Genomic DNA, 13,463 nt, shown 5'->3' on the forward strand with positions numbered 1-13,463 from the left:
GTTCTAAATAGCAGTATATTGTACACCACATTCCTTGTTTGCAATCACTTTAGTTAAGCTTGTATCTCAATGAGCAGTTTTCCAGTTGTCTTCTGGGTCGTTAGGTCATCTTGGGCCTGCGCCACCTCCTCCAAGCGATATTCACCACCAAACTCTGGCCGCACAGCTCCGGATCCCACCAAGTCTAGCAGCTGCTGCGATCGCAGAACAAACTCATCCCTTTCTGTGATATAGTTTGCCAGTGTCGGTCGCACAAGTTTGACATTTTTCTTGCTCAGATCCAGGACGCGGAAACTGGACACTGCGCCACTGCTGTTGCCATACGAAACCAGAGTTCCCTTTCTCCTCGTGCAGGCTAGGTCTTGAGCGAAGGTCTCCTCTCCAACGCCACTAAGAACCGCATGGCAGCCCTTCGTGCTCGTTATTCGCATGACCTCCTCTTGCACATCACTGTCCTTGTAGAGAATAACATGGTCGCATCCGTGCTTCTTCGCAATCTCTGCTTTTTTTGGCGTCGATACGGTGCCGATCACAGTGGCTCCGAGGTGTTTGCACATTTGCACGAGCATACCACCTGTGCCACCAGCTGCCGCTTGGATAAGAATGGTCTGCCCTGGCTCGACCTTGTGGGCGTCTTGAACGATTGTCCATGCTGTCAGGCCCTGGAGCATGATCGCCGCGCCATGTTTCGTCAACACGGATGGCGGCAATACCATAACGCTCTCTGACGGCGCAGAGACATACTCTGCTGTGGTACCTTGGGTGAAGACTGCCACTCGCTGACCAACTTGGAGGCCATATGACGGCGGCACATTGGAACCAATCTTGACAATGGTACCGGCACCTTCACGGCCGACCTGCAGGGGCAGCTTCACCGGATATAGGCCACTGCGCTGGTAGGTATCGACAAAGTTTACCCCAGCATAATCGACTTTCACCAGGACGTCTGTGTCATTCGTGATTGGGAGAGGATGCTGAGTCTCCAGGCGAAGGACAGAGGAGTCTCCATGCTTGTCAATGACGACTGCTTTCATGGATTGTGGGAGTGCTTCCATTGTCCCAAAATGATAGTATGTGTGGTCGGTGTTTTGGTGTTTTTGGAAATTAGAATTGGAATATACGGTTTCTATTTCTGGATACGGCGCTAGCTTATCTTGATATGCTACTCCGGTACACACAGATTAAATTTTACGCCCTGCCGTGTGCACAAAGAGTTTCGGGGCTGCTCCCGGCCCCGGAAGCACTCAGTCGGAGAATCAACAAGACTTGCCACATATAGATAAGTAGTGGGAGGATAACCGGAAAGATCCGTGAGTGGCTCGTTTCATAAAGGACGGATCCACTGAGGGGCCGTTGCTCTCGGATTGTTCCGTGATTGGCCACGCTACAAGAAGCTTATTCTCATCCCATCTAGAGCTAGATACGTTCGTAACTACTCCGCCGGTGATGTTAATGGTATCCAGTACGTACTACATACATGATGCGACAGCCATGCCAATATTTAATTCAGGAAAGAAACAAAACTAAAGTAACTCTAGGTACACAAGTTCTGGAGGTGTGAGATGGGACAGTATCGGCAGTTTCCGGTGCTAGTTAAATCCAGTAACAAAAGACACAGTGTCGAGAATACATCTCATACCCACCTGACTCTAGAGCAATCCATTACGCCGTATCCTCAAAACTCTCCCGCACCGGCTTTCCATGCCATTGGCTACCCTTCCACTGAAGCAAAATCGTGGGCAACACTGTTATGCCGAGAATTGTAGCCACTGGAACGGCCGTGCTACGGTAATAACCAAGGGATTCTAGCATCTGGGGAAACCTGATACAATAATCGTTAACCACATCGACACATAGGGGTTCCCCGAAATTTGCCGCGACTCACCAGAAAGGGCCAGTAAAGCCCCATATTTGACGGACAAATGTGATGAAGACCCCGATTCCAGCAGCTTGCTCGGGGTGACAGTCCACGGCATAAGTTATGATAACTGTGGTCCCGATCTGGTTCCCTGCTGCTGCGATACCCATGCCGATTATAGGCGTAACATTCCACTCATCTCCGGCTCGGCCAATCTGCACGATAAAGACGACCACGCCGCATATCACCAGGAGGTGGCCGAGATAGCTAATCCAAAGACGGTATTCGGGATCAGGAGCCCTGCCTCTCTTCTTGGCCATGTACATCCACTTGTCCGACATGAAGCCGCCGATTTGTTCGCCAAGAATAGTGCCGATGAGAAAGGGGATATTCTGCAATCCAACTTGCTGCGCATTCAGACCGAAATTCTCCGGGAAGAGCTGTGGAATCTCCAACTGTGTAAAAACAACAGCCCAAAGGAAGCTCATGGCATGGGTTGCTGCTGGAATGCCAATGCAGACGCGAGACACAAGCGTCAAGGGCCAGACAAAGTCAAACCAGGTCAGAGGCGTTGGGTCAATACGTCGAAAGTTGAAGTAACTTCGAATTTTGGACACCGGTTTGGTCGGTTTGGACTCAGCCACATATCTCGTCTCAGAGCCAAACAAGAAGTGTGCAATCAACTGGACACCGTTGGCCTATGAGGATAGTTAGCCTGGACGCATAACCTCCGGGAAGAAGTACAGTAAAAACTGACCATGGCAAGGGACCAATAGATCCACCTGTAGCCGACGCGAATAACGGCAGGCCCAAAGATCAGAGGCGCCACTGGAATACCGAGAGTGACCATCGTTGCCCAAACACCCATGCATTGGGCTCTATGTTTTTTAAAGAAGAGCTCATGCACAACACCACTGCCGAGGGAGACTGGAGAGCAGATGAAAAAGGATGTGATGGCCCGACAGAGAGCCATTGTCGCGAATGTAGGACTGACTGCGCAGCCCACATTCCCAATTAAACTGCAGGCCAACGAAAGCAAGAATACAAGACGACGCCCCCAGGTCTGGGAAAGCGGTTTCCATACCAAAGGGCCGGCTCCCAAGATTGCAATGAATAGAGACAGGAGATAACTTGCACGCTGCACGCTGACATTCAAATCTTCTGCGATGGGGACGAATGCGCAACAGATGGCTGCCGCGACAAACATACCCATCATTGCATGCAGGGCAACCAAGCCGAGATTCAAGATTTTCTGCCGACCTCTTAGGCCTTATTATGGATTGGGTTTGTAGAAACACTACTGACCTTGGGCATTGGCCAGTTGAGAGGGTCGTCGTCGTCCATCTGTGGGATCGGATCCAAGTCAAGTGTGCCGTGGCGCTCAAGAAGGTACTGGCGGTGCTCCTCCGAGAGAGGGCTGCTCTCACTCTGAAAAGCAGGGTCAGGTTTACCTCTGTTATAAGGCTTTCGTAGGAAATAGGGGTGAACTTACAGCGGCCTCGACAATGTCGGTCTCATATTTCGGCATGGTAGGAGAAACTTCGCCGTTTGAAAGGCCAGCCATGTTGTGTCAAATGCTTTTCTTCTTAATAGTGGCCGTCGTTCTGGTCGAGTTTGCCAGAGGAAGGGGGTAGGAGGCATAAGCTTATTTATGAACAACGGTAGGTAACCCTCGGCAATTTTGTACGAAGGATTGGGATTCGTCGGTCTAACTAAATAGATAGAGTGTGTATCCCAGGGGCTGATATTATGTAACTCAGGGATACCGGGCTGGACTCGAAGCCTCGGGTCGAGGATTGAGTGGTCAGGGTCAGTGATGCGGTGCCCGTAGCGTAATTGCACAGTAGGATGCACAGAGTGTTTACTCGTTATCTACAGTAGTTAACTATCTCGTGGCTAACCCGAATAAGAGCGTCGTGTGGATGAGGCATCTGTATCCACGGGCAGGAATGTACTCCATATTCCATATGGGGTGCTTCTTATCTTCGCCCACCCAGTCCGTCGGCTCCCACAGGCTCCACGCAGCTAAGGTAAAGCGTGGCCAACGAAACGAGCAACAATCCGCGGGCGTATCCGGTCCCTCGCCTAATCCCCCGTCAAGTCCCATCTAAAGCTTGACTAAGTTTCCCCCTCACGCGCAGGAGCCGCGCCAATCCCCGGATCCTCCGACTGGCCAGTGCGTTAAGTTAGGGCTAACCGGCTCAATTGTCTCCCCTTTTTTCTGGTTGATTGTGTCTTATCTGGGATGAGGCCAGAGGCAGGTGTTGTAAACGGAATGAGAAAGTTAAGAAGTGGCAGAAACAATCATCTACCTAAGGTACGAAGAGCATCGATGTATATATCTGGACAAACCCCAGACTTGCTTCTAGTCTAGGTTCCCCGGTTTGCACTATTGACCTGCATCATTACTAGGTCCATTCCTGTCCCGTGGATCAATTACCAAGTTTGTGCAATACTGCCTTGGAATTGAGATATATATACCAGGTACTGTACAAGGACACAGAAAAGTCATTTGAATGAATTTCATTTGAATATTTACGTATGGACTCCCAAAGCAAAGCAGGCTATATACTGAATGCCCAAGCAACGAAAAAGGAGACCAGCGCATGCAAAACAAAAAAGAGAAGAAAAAGCCAGTGTGAGTCGTCGGGGTATCTATGACGGAGAAATGTGCAAATGAAACCAAAGAGAACCCTCTCTCTCCAAACACCAAGACACAAAAACACAAGTCAACTCACGTTATCCCATCCATGGGAAATGAAGAAGGATGATGACGGGGATGGAGGGAAAGAAGATCACAGAAAACGCCAGCCGCTTCATCATATACAAACATTGGTGTATGAAAAGGGGGGAGGAGGTAGAAGAGAAAACCAGCAACGTATATTTACAGGCGGCCCTTCCGGACAGCGCCGAAGCCCTTGCTGAACAGGTCGTGGATCTCAACTGAGCGGCGATGGGTGCTTGGGCCATCGACGGGGGAGACAGGTTCAAGCTCAACGCCTGTGGCCAGGGACGCACGGCGGTTGAAGACACCATCAGCATAATCATCAGCAGGAGTAGCAGTAGCGGCGGCGGCCTTATGATCAGCACTAGCAGCGCTGGTGTACCCGTCCAGTTCTGTTTCCTGCGTGACGAGCTTGGTATCAGCAATCGTAGAGCGTCGTCTCTCCAGAAGTTCCTGAACCTGTCGCTCACGAGCATCCATCTCCTCAGTCTCGTGAGCGATCTCGATACTCGACTTCTTAGTCCCATGGTTCCAGCTCAGCTGCAGTTCCGGGGCAGCCGCCTCCTCGAAGCGTTTCCTGATATCGAGATCCTGTTCCATTTCCTGGAAGAGGTCGACGTCATTGGGAAAGAAGAGGGCGCGCAGCGTGGAGACGGTCAATTCGAAGAGGAGACATGCCGTTACTGCGCAGAGCCACACGACCCAGAAGAGGAGGTTGTGGCCTGCTTCGTGGATGAAGTTGTTGGGGACGTCGTAGACACCTTTGCCAGAACTGAGCTTGTAGCGCTGCGAGAGGATCAGGTTCCAGAGGAACCAGCCGCCAACGGAGATGATGATCACAATTAGGGAGAGGTAGGTCTTGTTATGGACTTCTAGCGCTTGCAGTTTGATATTGATCACTGTGATGCAGGCGGAGAAGGTGAGGAGGCCTAGGGCAAAGGTGTCGTTGCCGGTGGGATTCTCGACTGCCATGCCGTAAAGGCCAAACATGGTGAAGAAGATGATCACCGCTTCACAAGTAGCCATGAACGACCATCCCAGGTACAAGAGCATATTGAACCCGCCATGCCGCTGGCCTTTGGTGTAGAGCTCTGGAACAGCGAGGAGCGTCGAGGCAGCGAGATCCTTGGTGAAAATGCCGAGGAAGATGACTGCCAGCGACGTGAAGAGCGTATTGAACATACTCAAACTCCACGGCTCGTACAAACTCGTGCCCGTGTAGCCGTTCCATCGTTGGTAGAGCGCTTGAGTCAGGTAGAATAGCATCTCCTTCCAGAAGGTGCCCAGCGTGTACTTACACGCGCGCATGTAGTTCCAGCGGCCGTGCACCAGGAGCAATTTGAGCAAGAAGCGGAACTGCGCAATCGAGTAATCGGAGATACGCGCCGCTTGAAGACCTTCCTTGCCAGTGATGCCGATACCCACGTGGGCCTCTTGGATCATGGCAATGTCGTTGGCGCCGTCTCCAATGGCGAGTGTAATGGAGTCGTTAACGTACTTGCGGATCGAGCTAACCAAGAACGCTTTTTGCTTGGGGCTGGCACGGCAACAGATCACAGACTCGGTTCGAATAGCCAGCTGGAAGAACCGCTCTCGCATCGTCTCATCCGCCTCGATAGTCGACAGCGTCTGGCCGTCAACGACCACAACGGAGTGAGCCACGCTCCCACGCATAATGTCCGCAGTCAAGCGCACGATCGACTGCTCGACATCTCCAACTTCGTGATCGAGAATGGTCAGGGTGGAATAATCCTTAACAAGACGGCACGAATGTCCGACATTAATAGCGGTCTCACGCTTGTCGCCAGTCAACATCCACATCTTGATGTTTGCGCGTCGCAACTTGTCAATTGCTTCTGGCACACCCTTCTGCAGCTTGTCCTCGATGGCAGTGGCACCCGTCAGCTCCAGCTGCTGCTCGATCTGCTGGCCGACCTCCTCAATCTTTTCCTGCCGGTCAACAAGACTAGTGCTAGCCTCGTGGTAAGCGGCCTTCCAGGAGTTGTAGGTGGTCTCTTCCAAGAACCGGTGGCCGTAAAGCAGAGTCCGCAGACCCTCTGTGGCAAAGTCGTTCAAGTGCTGGAAGCAGCGTTCGAAAACAGCCGCTTCGTTCAACACCAGAGCCTCCTCCACCAGATCCTCCTCATCATCCTCGCCGTTCGTCGAGCTTCCGGAATCCGAGAGTGTCGATGAGAACCGACCCATTTGAGCTGAGGGCCGAGGGCTGTAGAATTCACTGTCAGTCTCCCGGTTTAAGATCCCGCCATCGGTCTCCCGATCACGCAGCCAAAGATCAACACTCTCTCGCAGAGCTGACGCGTGATGACCGGAGACAGAGGAGCGCCGAATCGAGGAGCGTCGCCGGGTAAAGCTGGGGCGGCTCAAGCTTGACCGAACGCCACTGTCCTTGCGGCTTTGGTACTCGCTATTGCGGCGAATGACTTGGTTTGCTTCTGCAGCCTTGCGTCTGCTGACCCGACGCTCAATCTCCAGGGCCTTCTCTTGTGCCAGCTCAGCACGCTTGAGCAATTGCATGAGTGTTGTATCAGCCCCTTTGCAAAACAGGCAGATGCGCTGGTCAGGCATGCGGACGACGACTGACATCCGCTTTCGCGCGCTGGAGAACTCGATAACATCCAGGATCTCATACACTTCATCGACGGGAGCCGCCTCGGGACCGTTGGGGTGGGTGCGGATAGTCAGGGCATTTGACTGGCGATCAGAGACTAGGTATCCCAGGTCCCGGGCAGCCATGACCAGAGCCAGCTCGTCGGGTGAGGCTGCCTGGAAAGAAATAGCTCCGGTGTCATCTTCTTCAGGAATGCAGGTGTGGCAGAGCGCAAGAGACAAAATGAAGAGCTTGGCCTTGCGAGCAAAGACCGTGTACGGCTTGCGCTGGATGTACTGCAGCATCTCGACCGTGCGGTAGGAGGCGGCAGGACGACTAGGCCGGCGCGCAGCATACAGCCCCATAGAAACATTCGAAGGCCGGGCAGTACCCATGCGAGCCTCGGACGCATTCGACTTGCGACTCATGGCCTTCTTACCCTTGACTCTGCGCTTCTTGTGGACGAGCATGGTCTCCTCGCGAGCAGCCTCCTCCTGCAGATCCGCATCGTGCAGCCACGCCGTGCCCGCGACACTGATCTTGCGGAAGCGCATGGAGTTGTTGGTCAAGGTACCGGTCTTGTCGGAGAAAATGTAGCTCACTTGGCCGAGCTCTTCGTTGATAGTGGAGGTCCGCGCCTCGAGCGGCGTGTTGGTTTCGGGATCGTACATGTCAATGTCGTTCAGCAAGAACATCTGCACGACCTTGACGATCTCCATACTCACGTACAGTGAGATGGGGATCATCGTGTTGAACATGATGAGGAAAGAGGTGAAGACGGGACCGTAGGACACAGCCGCATCGATGAGATACCACGAGCGCGCTTGCACGTCCTGGGCCCAGAACTTGTAGGCAATCGTGCATGCCACTGCAAGGATAACAACAAGAAGCACAATGAGCATGACGACACGGTTCACCTTGCCCTGTAGTGTAGGCTTCTTGATCCGCGGGTTCTTGTTGGCGTTCATGCGGATTTTGCACTCTTCACCAGTGTAGATCACCATACCAAGAGCACGATCCGTATTTCTCAAGATACTTCCTCTGTACACGATCTCGTTGTTGGTCAAGGGCAGCTTCTCTTGTGCATTGACAGAAACGTGGCCATCGAACTTGTACAGATCGATGTTGGGATCCTCGACGGCAAAATGCACAGAATTGCTGTTGATATCATCCACAGTCGAGCAGACCTTGGCGACGGGTTGGACGGGCTGCTTCTTCTTGAGGTTTGTTTCGCCATCTAGGGCCATAGTTTCAATATAAGCCACGCCATTGGGGCCGTTGGCGTGGAGTAACACCAGGTCGGCAGGAACGGGCTGGTTGCGCTCGAGCTTGATGACGTCCCCAACGCGAATGTCCCTCCACTTCACCTCCACCCAGTCGTGGGACTCACTCGTCACCGAGACACCAGCTGCGGCTGTGCCGCTGCCGGGACGCAGCACAGAGGCAAAGCGGTTGTTTTCTTCTTTGTCCAGGCGATACCGGCGCCAGTCGTCAAATCCTTCTTTGCCCATGGAAATACCCACGAAGATCAAGAGCGGGATCAGAGTCGTAAACGTTCCCGTCGTACTCAAACCGGGAATCATCTGCAAGATGGCGACAACCAAGAAATAGAAATTGGCCAGCTTGGTGAACTGGAAGAAAAGCTGGCGCGGGAAGAAACTCCAGAAGCTATAGCGGCTGGAGCGAATCGAATTGTTCAGGTACGGTTTACCAGTCCGCTCGTCAAGCAAGGTCTCTGCTAGGGCCGGGTTCAAGTCGATATGGCGTCCATCTTCCGTAGGGGGAATGTCTTTGATCCGTAGGATAGTCTTTTTGATTGTAGCGAGAACACCATCGATGCGGGCGGCGGCCGCCTCCTTGATCGCATTTCTCTTCACCCATTTGTCCTGAGCGACGGAAATGGAGAAGTACTCCTTGATAGGGCGGTCCGACGTAGACGAGGGATAGGTCGATGCCTCTGCCAACGCCTTGGCTTGCGAGTCCAAAGTCGCCGTCGGCGTGACGAACAACTCATTCTTCTCGTCCACGGGACTGGGCGCCTTGCGGAGTGGTGCAGCTGCTGGCGCATCGTCCTTGGACCGGCTGTTGGCCTCGAGGTCCACGTCCACCAGGGCGGGCTCATCTTCCGACTGCGTGCTGATGTTCCTGTTGAAAATACTCCGTCGCAACGAGTATCCACGATTCCGCGACCGCGACCGACCCGCCGAATCCGGGCTGGTCGGAGAAACAGCCGATCGAGCGGCGACGGCCGTGGGTGACGTGGAACCGGGGGAGAGCGGCGAAGTGGGCGATTGGGCGGCTGCACGAGCAGTGGTGGGCAGCGTGAGCGCGGTGTCGATCGTCAAGCCTCTGGAATTGGGGCGGCCGTCGGTGGAAGAAAACAGTTGTCGTTGTTGCTGTTCCTCCGCGGAACGATCTAGGTCGGATGAGAAGCGCACATGTTGTTGCGATGGGCGCCGTCCGCCGGACTCGGAGCCGGTCCGCGATGAGACGAGCGAGGGTCGCCTCATCACGTCCTGAGACGGCCGGGGGTCCTCTCCAGAATCATCGCGATCGTTGCTGGACATGGCTGCTGAGTCAAGGCGCGCACGGGGAATGTGCCTGTGCGGGAAGGACCCGGTCGGCGATCGGATTTCCTGTTTCTCTCTTTCTCTCTCGGCGTGGGTGTCTGTCTGTCCTAGGCGTCAAAGGGACCGAATCGATGGCTTGAGCGAGATAGTGTAGTCAAACTAGAAGGCATGCTTCTGGCGCAAATGGTTTAGTACATCGAGATCGGGGTGGAAGAAGGCGAGGGAGAGGTGGGACGTGATTTTCTTCCCTGTGACGAAGCCCAAGCGCAGAACGAGTGAAGCGGTGGTGAGAGTGAACGAGTGTCGGGTCCGAAGGCAGACAATAAGGAAGAGAAATGGAAAGAAAGAGAAAGGAAGTGTGTTCAGAGACAAAAGACGAAACGGACAGAAAAGCGATGGGGCCAGACCGAAAGCGGCAGGGGGATGTGGCGCAGTGACAGGCGAAAGTAATGTCTGGAACATACGCGGAAAAACTGGGGAAGTTGGGTGCATGCGGCAAATGAGAGGCAAGCTCGTGGCAAAACAGAGTTAAACTCTGACACGCGTCGACGGTTATTATTGGCAACGCTGTGACACTCGCTGCAGTACTATGTCCTATGTATGGTAGTACAGATGAGACGGGAGGCATTCAGATAGCGGCTGCCTACGACTCACTAACTACAGGCCATATAGGCACGTTTTGCCGATCGGACATGCCCACTTCAAGCCTGCCCCCGGTACACACTGGATACTATGAGTTCATTTGGCTCAACCCACCGGATCATGTCCCCGGTGTGCCTAGTAGTCCACATTCCATGTCCATTCTACCCTTCAGGAGGCAAATTACATTCACGAAATAAATAGCAACACACGAAAAAGGGAAGACGTGACGTCATTTGCCGACCAAACCAAGCCAGAAGACCTAATATCGCGGTGGTGGCTGGCCATACGGTCCAGGTGGCGGGTAGCCTTGAGAAGGGCCTGCCGGGGGATGGGGAGAGTAGCCGTAAGGGGGCTGCGGCTGGCCGTAGGGGGGTCCCTGATTCGAGGGCGGGTAGGGAGGCTGCTGCTGCTGGTAGCCCGACTGCGGGTTGTAGGACGGCGGTCCTGGGGGGTACGAGCCCCCTGGCGCCGAACCGTAGCCGCCATACTGGGCTGGCGGGGGCCCTGCGGGTGGTGGACCTCCCGCTCGCTTCTCATCCTTGGTGTCGTAGGACGCGTCAATCGCACCGAGCATCAGCTTTGCGCACTGCCAAGATCGTCAGCTTGGTTTTAAATCATATCTAGTTTTTCATGGACGCACCCAAAGTTCCCGCGTCAAATGGATCGGCGGGTTCGCACGCGACATCTCGTCCTGCTCGACCTCAAAATCTAAAAATCACCACCAGATTAATTATCAACCAGACAATGCCTGGGGTTTAGCCAAACTTACTGGAAGTGCAGTCAATCAGGGGGCCGATCTGAGGATCTTCATCCAGATCCCCCAGGAACTCGCGGGCTCGTTGGTCCGTGCCCACCTGCGTGAACTGGAAGGCGACCGCACCCTTGCCGTACCGCGTCCGAGATACCTCGTCCACGGCCAAACGAATGGCATCGCCGACAGCCCCGTGAGGTTCTCCAGCTGGCTGGCCGTCTGTGATCGCGATGACCAGCACGGGCTTGTCAAGACGGTTGGAACGGGCCGGGCCTACGACCATCGGGTCGATGACCTTGTTCCGCAGGCTGGTACCCAACGGGGTCAAGCCCGCAAAGCGAACACGAGACACCAGGCGGTTTACATCATCGGCACTGCGGATCCCATCGCCGACCTCCATCGAGTTCATGAACCGAATCGAGATCCCATCCTGGTCAAAGATCGACGCAGCGGTGGCCACAAGTCCCAGGATCTGGCGAAGTTGATCCTTGCGAAGCCCCTTCTCCTCAAATTCGATTGAGCCACTGTCATCGACATAGAGGACGACATCATACAGTGAGAGCTTCATCACATCAGTAGCTACCTCCATAGGCACAGACCATTCGTGCATCAGCCGGTTGAGCTTGCCCGGTGCATCGACAGCCAGAGACTGGACAAGTCGGTCCAGTCGTTCGGGAGGATAGAAGTTCTGGAGATTCTTCTCTTGGATGGTCCCGATCAACAGCTGGCGATAAGCCGCCACCTGTTGCGGCGTCGCGGGAGCCGCTGGCGGGGCAGCACCGCCAGGCGGGCCATACTGGCCACCGGGAGGACCAGGAGGTGGTCCGGGGTGGCCCTGCGCACCGGGATACGGAGGGCCTTGAGGCGGATAAGGCGATGGCTGGCCCTTGGTTTGCTTGTCAGCATCTGTTTCAACCCACAATCCGTTGCATCAACACTCGACAAAAAGGTCGGCACAAAACAAAGCATAACACAGTGATGTAGGGCAGGGCTCATCTGTACATGGGGTGGCTGCTGTCCAGGGTATGGTGATCCCGCTCCGTAGGGCTGATTAGGTGGCGGGGGCGGCGGACGTGAATAGCTCTGCTGCGGCTGAGCGGGGTAGGGAGCAGGCGGTTGTCCAGGAGGTCCGGGGGGTGGTCGCGAATAGCCAGCAGGGGGCGCTGGGGGAGTCGGCGTGCCGTATGGCTGATGGTGGGGTTGAGCAGGTGAGCCGCCGTAGGGAGAATATTGAGACTGGTAGGGCCGCGACATGGTTGGGTCGGATCCGCGGGTCGGGTGAGGTGGGGAGTAAACAAAGCAAAAGCGAAGTGTGGGAGAGGAACAGAAACAGAGACGACGGTAAACTAGATGAAAAAGCTTACCGATCCTTGAGGAAGAGGAGGAGGAGGGGAGCCTGGGTATGCCTGGTAGGGTTTCTGTTGAAGGTGAGATTTTGTTCCCATGACGTTGGTGCAGATCGGACTTACTCCACCAGGCTGCAGCGATGCCGGAGGACCTCCAGTGTAGCCCGAGGGCGGTGCGCCAGCGTAGGTTCCGGGCATGTTGGGGTTCTGGCCAGCAGCGATCTTGGAGGCAAACTGGGATGGACCAGTCAGTCAGTGAGAGGGGAGTTGGAGGTGACGCTGGAGTGCAGGTGGTGATGGTGGTGGTGGTGGTAGTTGGAATGGATGTGGTGATGTGGGATACTTACACCCATGTTCAAGGGAAAGAAGAAAAGAAGACCAGAAGAGCAGAGATGGGGGGAGAGAGAAAGAGAGAGAGCTAGAGAAGAGGGAGAGTCACCCGATGTGATGGATGGTGGGGACAAACACAGCCTCATCTACACTTACGTAGTTAGACACGAACTATACCCCTTCTACTTGTCAGCAACCCCCCATCCACTCACCAATTCAAGAGTTTATACTTGCTACGATGACACCCTCACTCTCCATCATCCCCTACATTCACTCCTTCCCTCGCCGACCACCATCCCCAGCCATACAAACGATCGCTCCGAGGTCCAAATTGAAGATCTAGCTGTGCCGAGAGGTTGTCAGCAATGGAAAGGGACTCAAGATCCTGGGCGAGTGAATAAATGATGTTGTGGCAGTGAAAGAGAAACGGTTGCGGAAGAAGATACAGATGCCAGATAGGCCTAGTGAGACACAGACAGAGCGAGGCCAATAAAGCGAGGGTGGTAGATTGAGGGAGGAATGCCCCACCGGTCGATATAGTTCATTAGGGCTGAGAACATAGATCGATCGTATACTTCCAAGTTACTCCCACACCGACGAACACCACATATATCAGTAGCGATGCTGAGTGAG

At 54.2% G+C, this 13,463-nt stretch overlaps 4 protein-coding genes across 4 annotated transcripts; all 4 read right to left on the reverse strand.

Moving 5' to 3' along the window:
- Positions 1 to 53: 53 nt before the first annotated feature.
- N7474_001327 (quinone oxidoreductase family protein) lies at positions 54 to 1,055 on the reverse strand (the record flags this gene model as incomplete). Its single annotated transcript, XM_057192742.1, has 1 exon — positions 54 to 1,055. One exon carries the CDS (start codon positions 1,053 to 1,055, stop codon positions 54 to 56), a length of 1,002 nt encoding a protein of 333 aa, XP_057057695.1.
- Positions 1,056 to 1,662: 607 nt separating this feature from the next.
- On the reverse strand, positions 1,663 to 3,422 carry N7474_001328 (uncharacterized protein; the record flags this gene model as incomplete). Its single annotated transcript, XM_057192743.1, has 5 exons — positions 1,663 to 1,822; positions 1,886 to 2,556; positions 2,616 to 3,110; positions 3,164 to 3,322; positions 3,351 to 3,422. The coding sequence occupies 5 exons, from the start codon at positions 3,420 to 3,422 to the stop codon at positions 1,663 to 1,665; spliced, it is 1,557 nt and encodes a 518-aa protein (XP_057057696.1).
- A 1,320-nt stretch (positions 3,423 to 4,742) lies between these two features.
- On the reverse strand, positions 4,743 to 9,758 carry N7474_001329 (aminophospholipid-translocating P4-type ATPase DNF3; the record flags this gene model as incomplete). The annotated part of the gene is made up of 1 exon (XM_057192744.1): positions 4,743 to 9,758. One exon carries the CDS (start codon positions 9,756 to 9,758, stop codon positions 4,743 to 4,745), a length of 5,016 nt encoding a protein of 1,671 aa, XP_057057697.1.
- Positions 9,759 to 10,662: 904 nt separating this feature from the next.
- Positions 10,663 to 12,408, reverse strand: rfeF (uncharacterized protein; the record flags this gene model as incomplete). Its single annotated transcript, XM_057192745.1, has 4 exons — positions 10,663 to 10,989; positions 11,044 to 11,111; positions 11,173 to 12,034; positions 12,127 to 12,408. 4 exons carry the CDS (start codon positions 12,406 to 12,408, stop codon positions 10,663 to 10,665), a joined length of 1,539 nt encoding a protein of 512 aa, XP_057057698.1.
- Between the last annotated feature and the right edge of the window lie 1,055 nt (positions 12,409 to 13,463).

Source organism: Penicillium riverlandense (genome assembly GCF_028828495.1).
Source record: "Penicillium riverlandense strain IBT 135883 chromosome Unknown utg000001l_segment0_segment0, whole genome shotgun sequence".
Classification (NCBI taxonomy): Eukaryota; Fungi; Ascomycota; class Eurotiomycetes; order Eurotiales; family Aspergillaceae; genus Penicillium; species Penicillium riverlandense.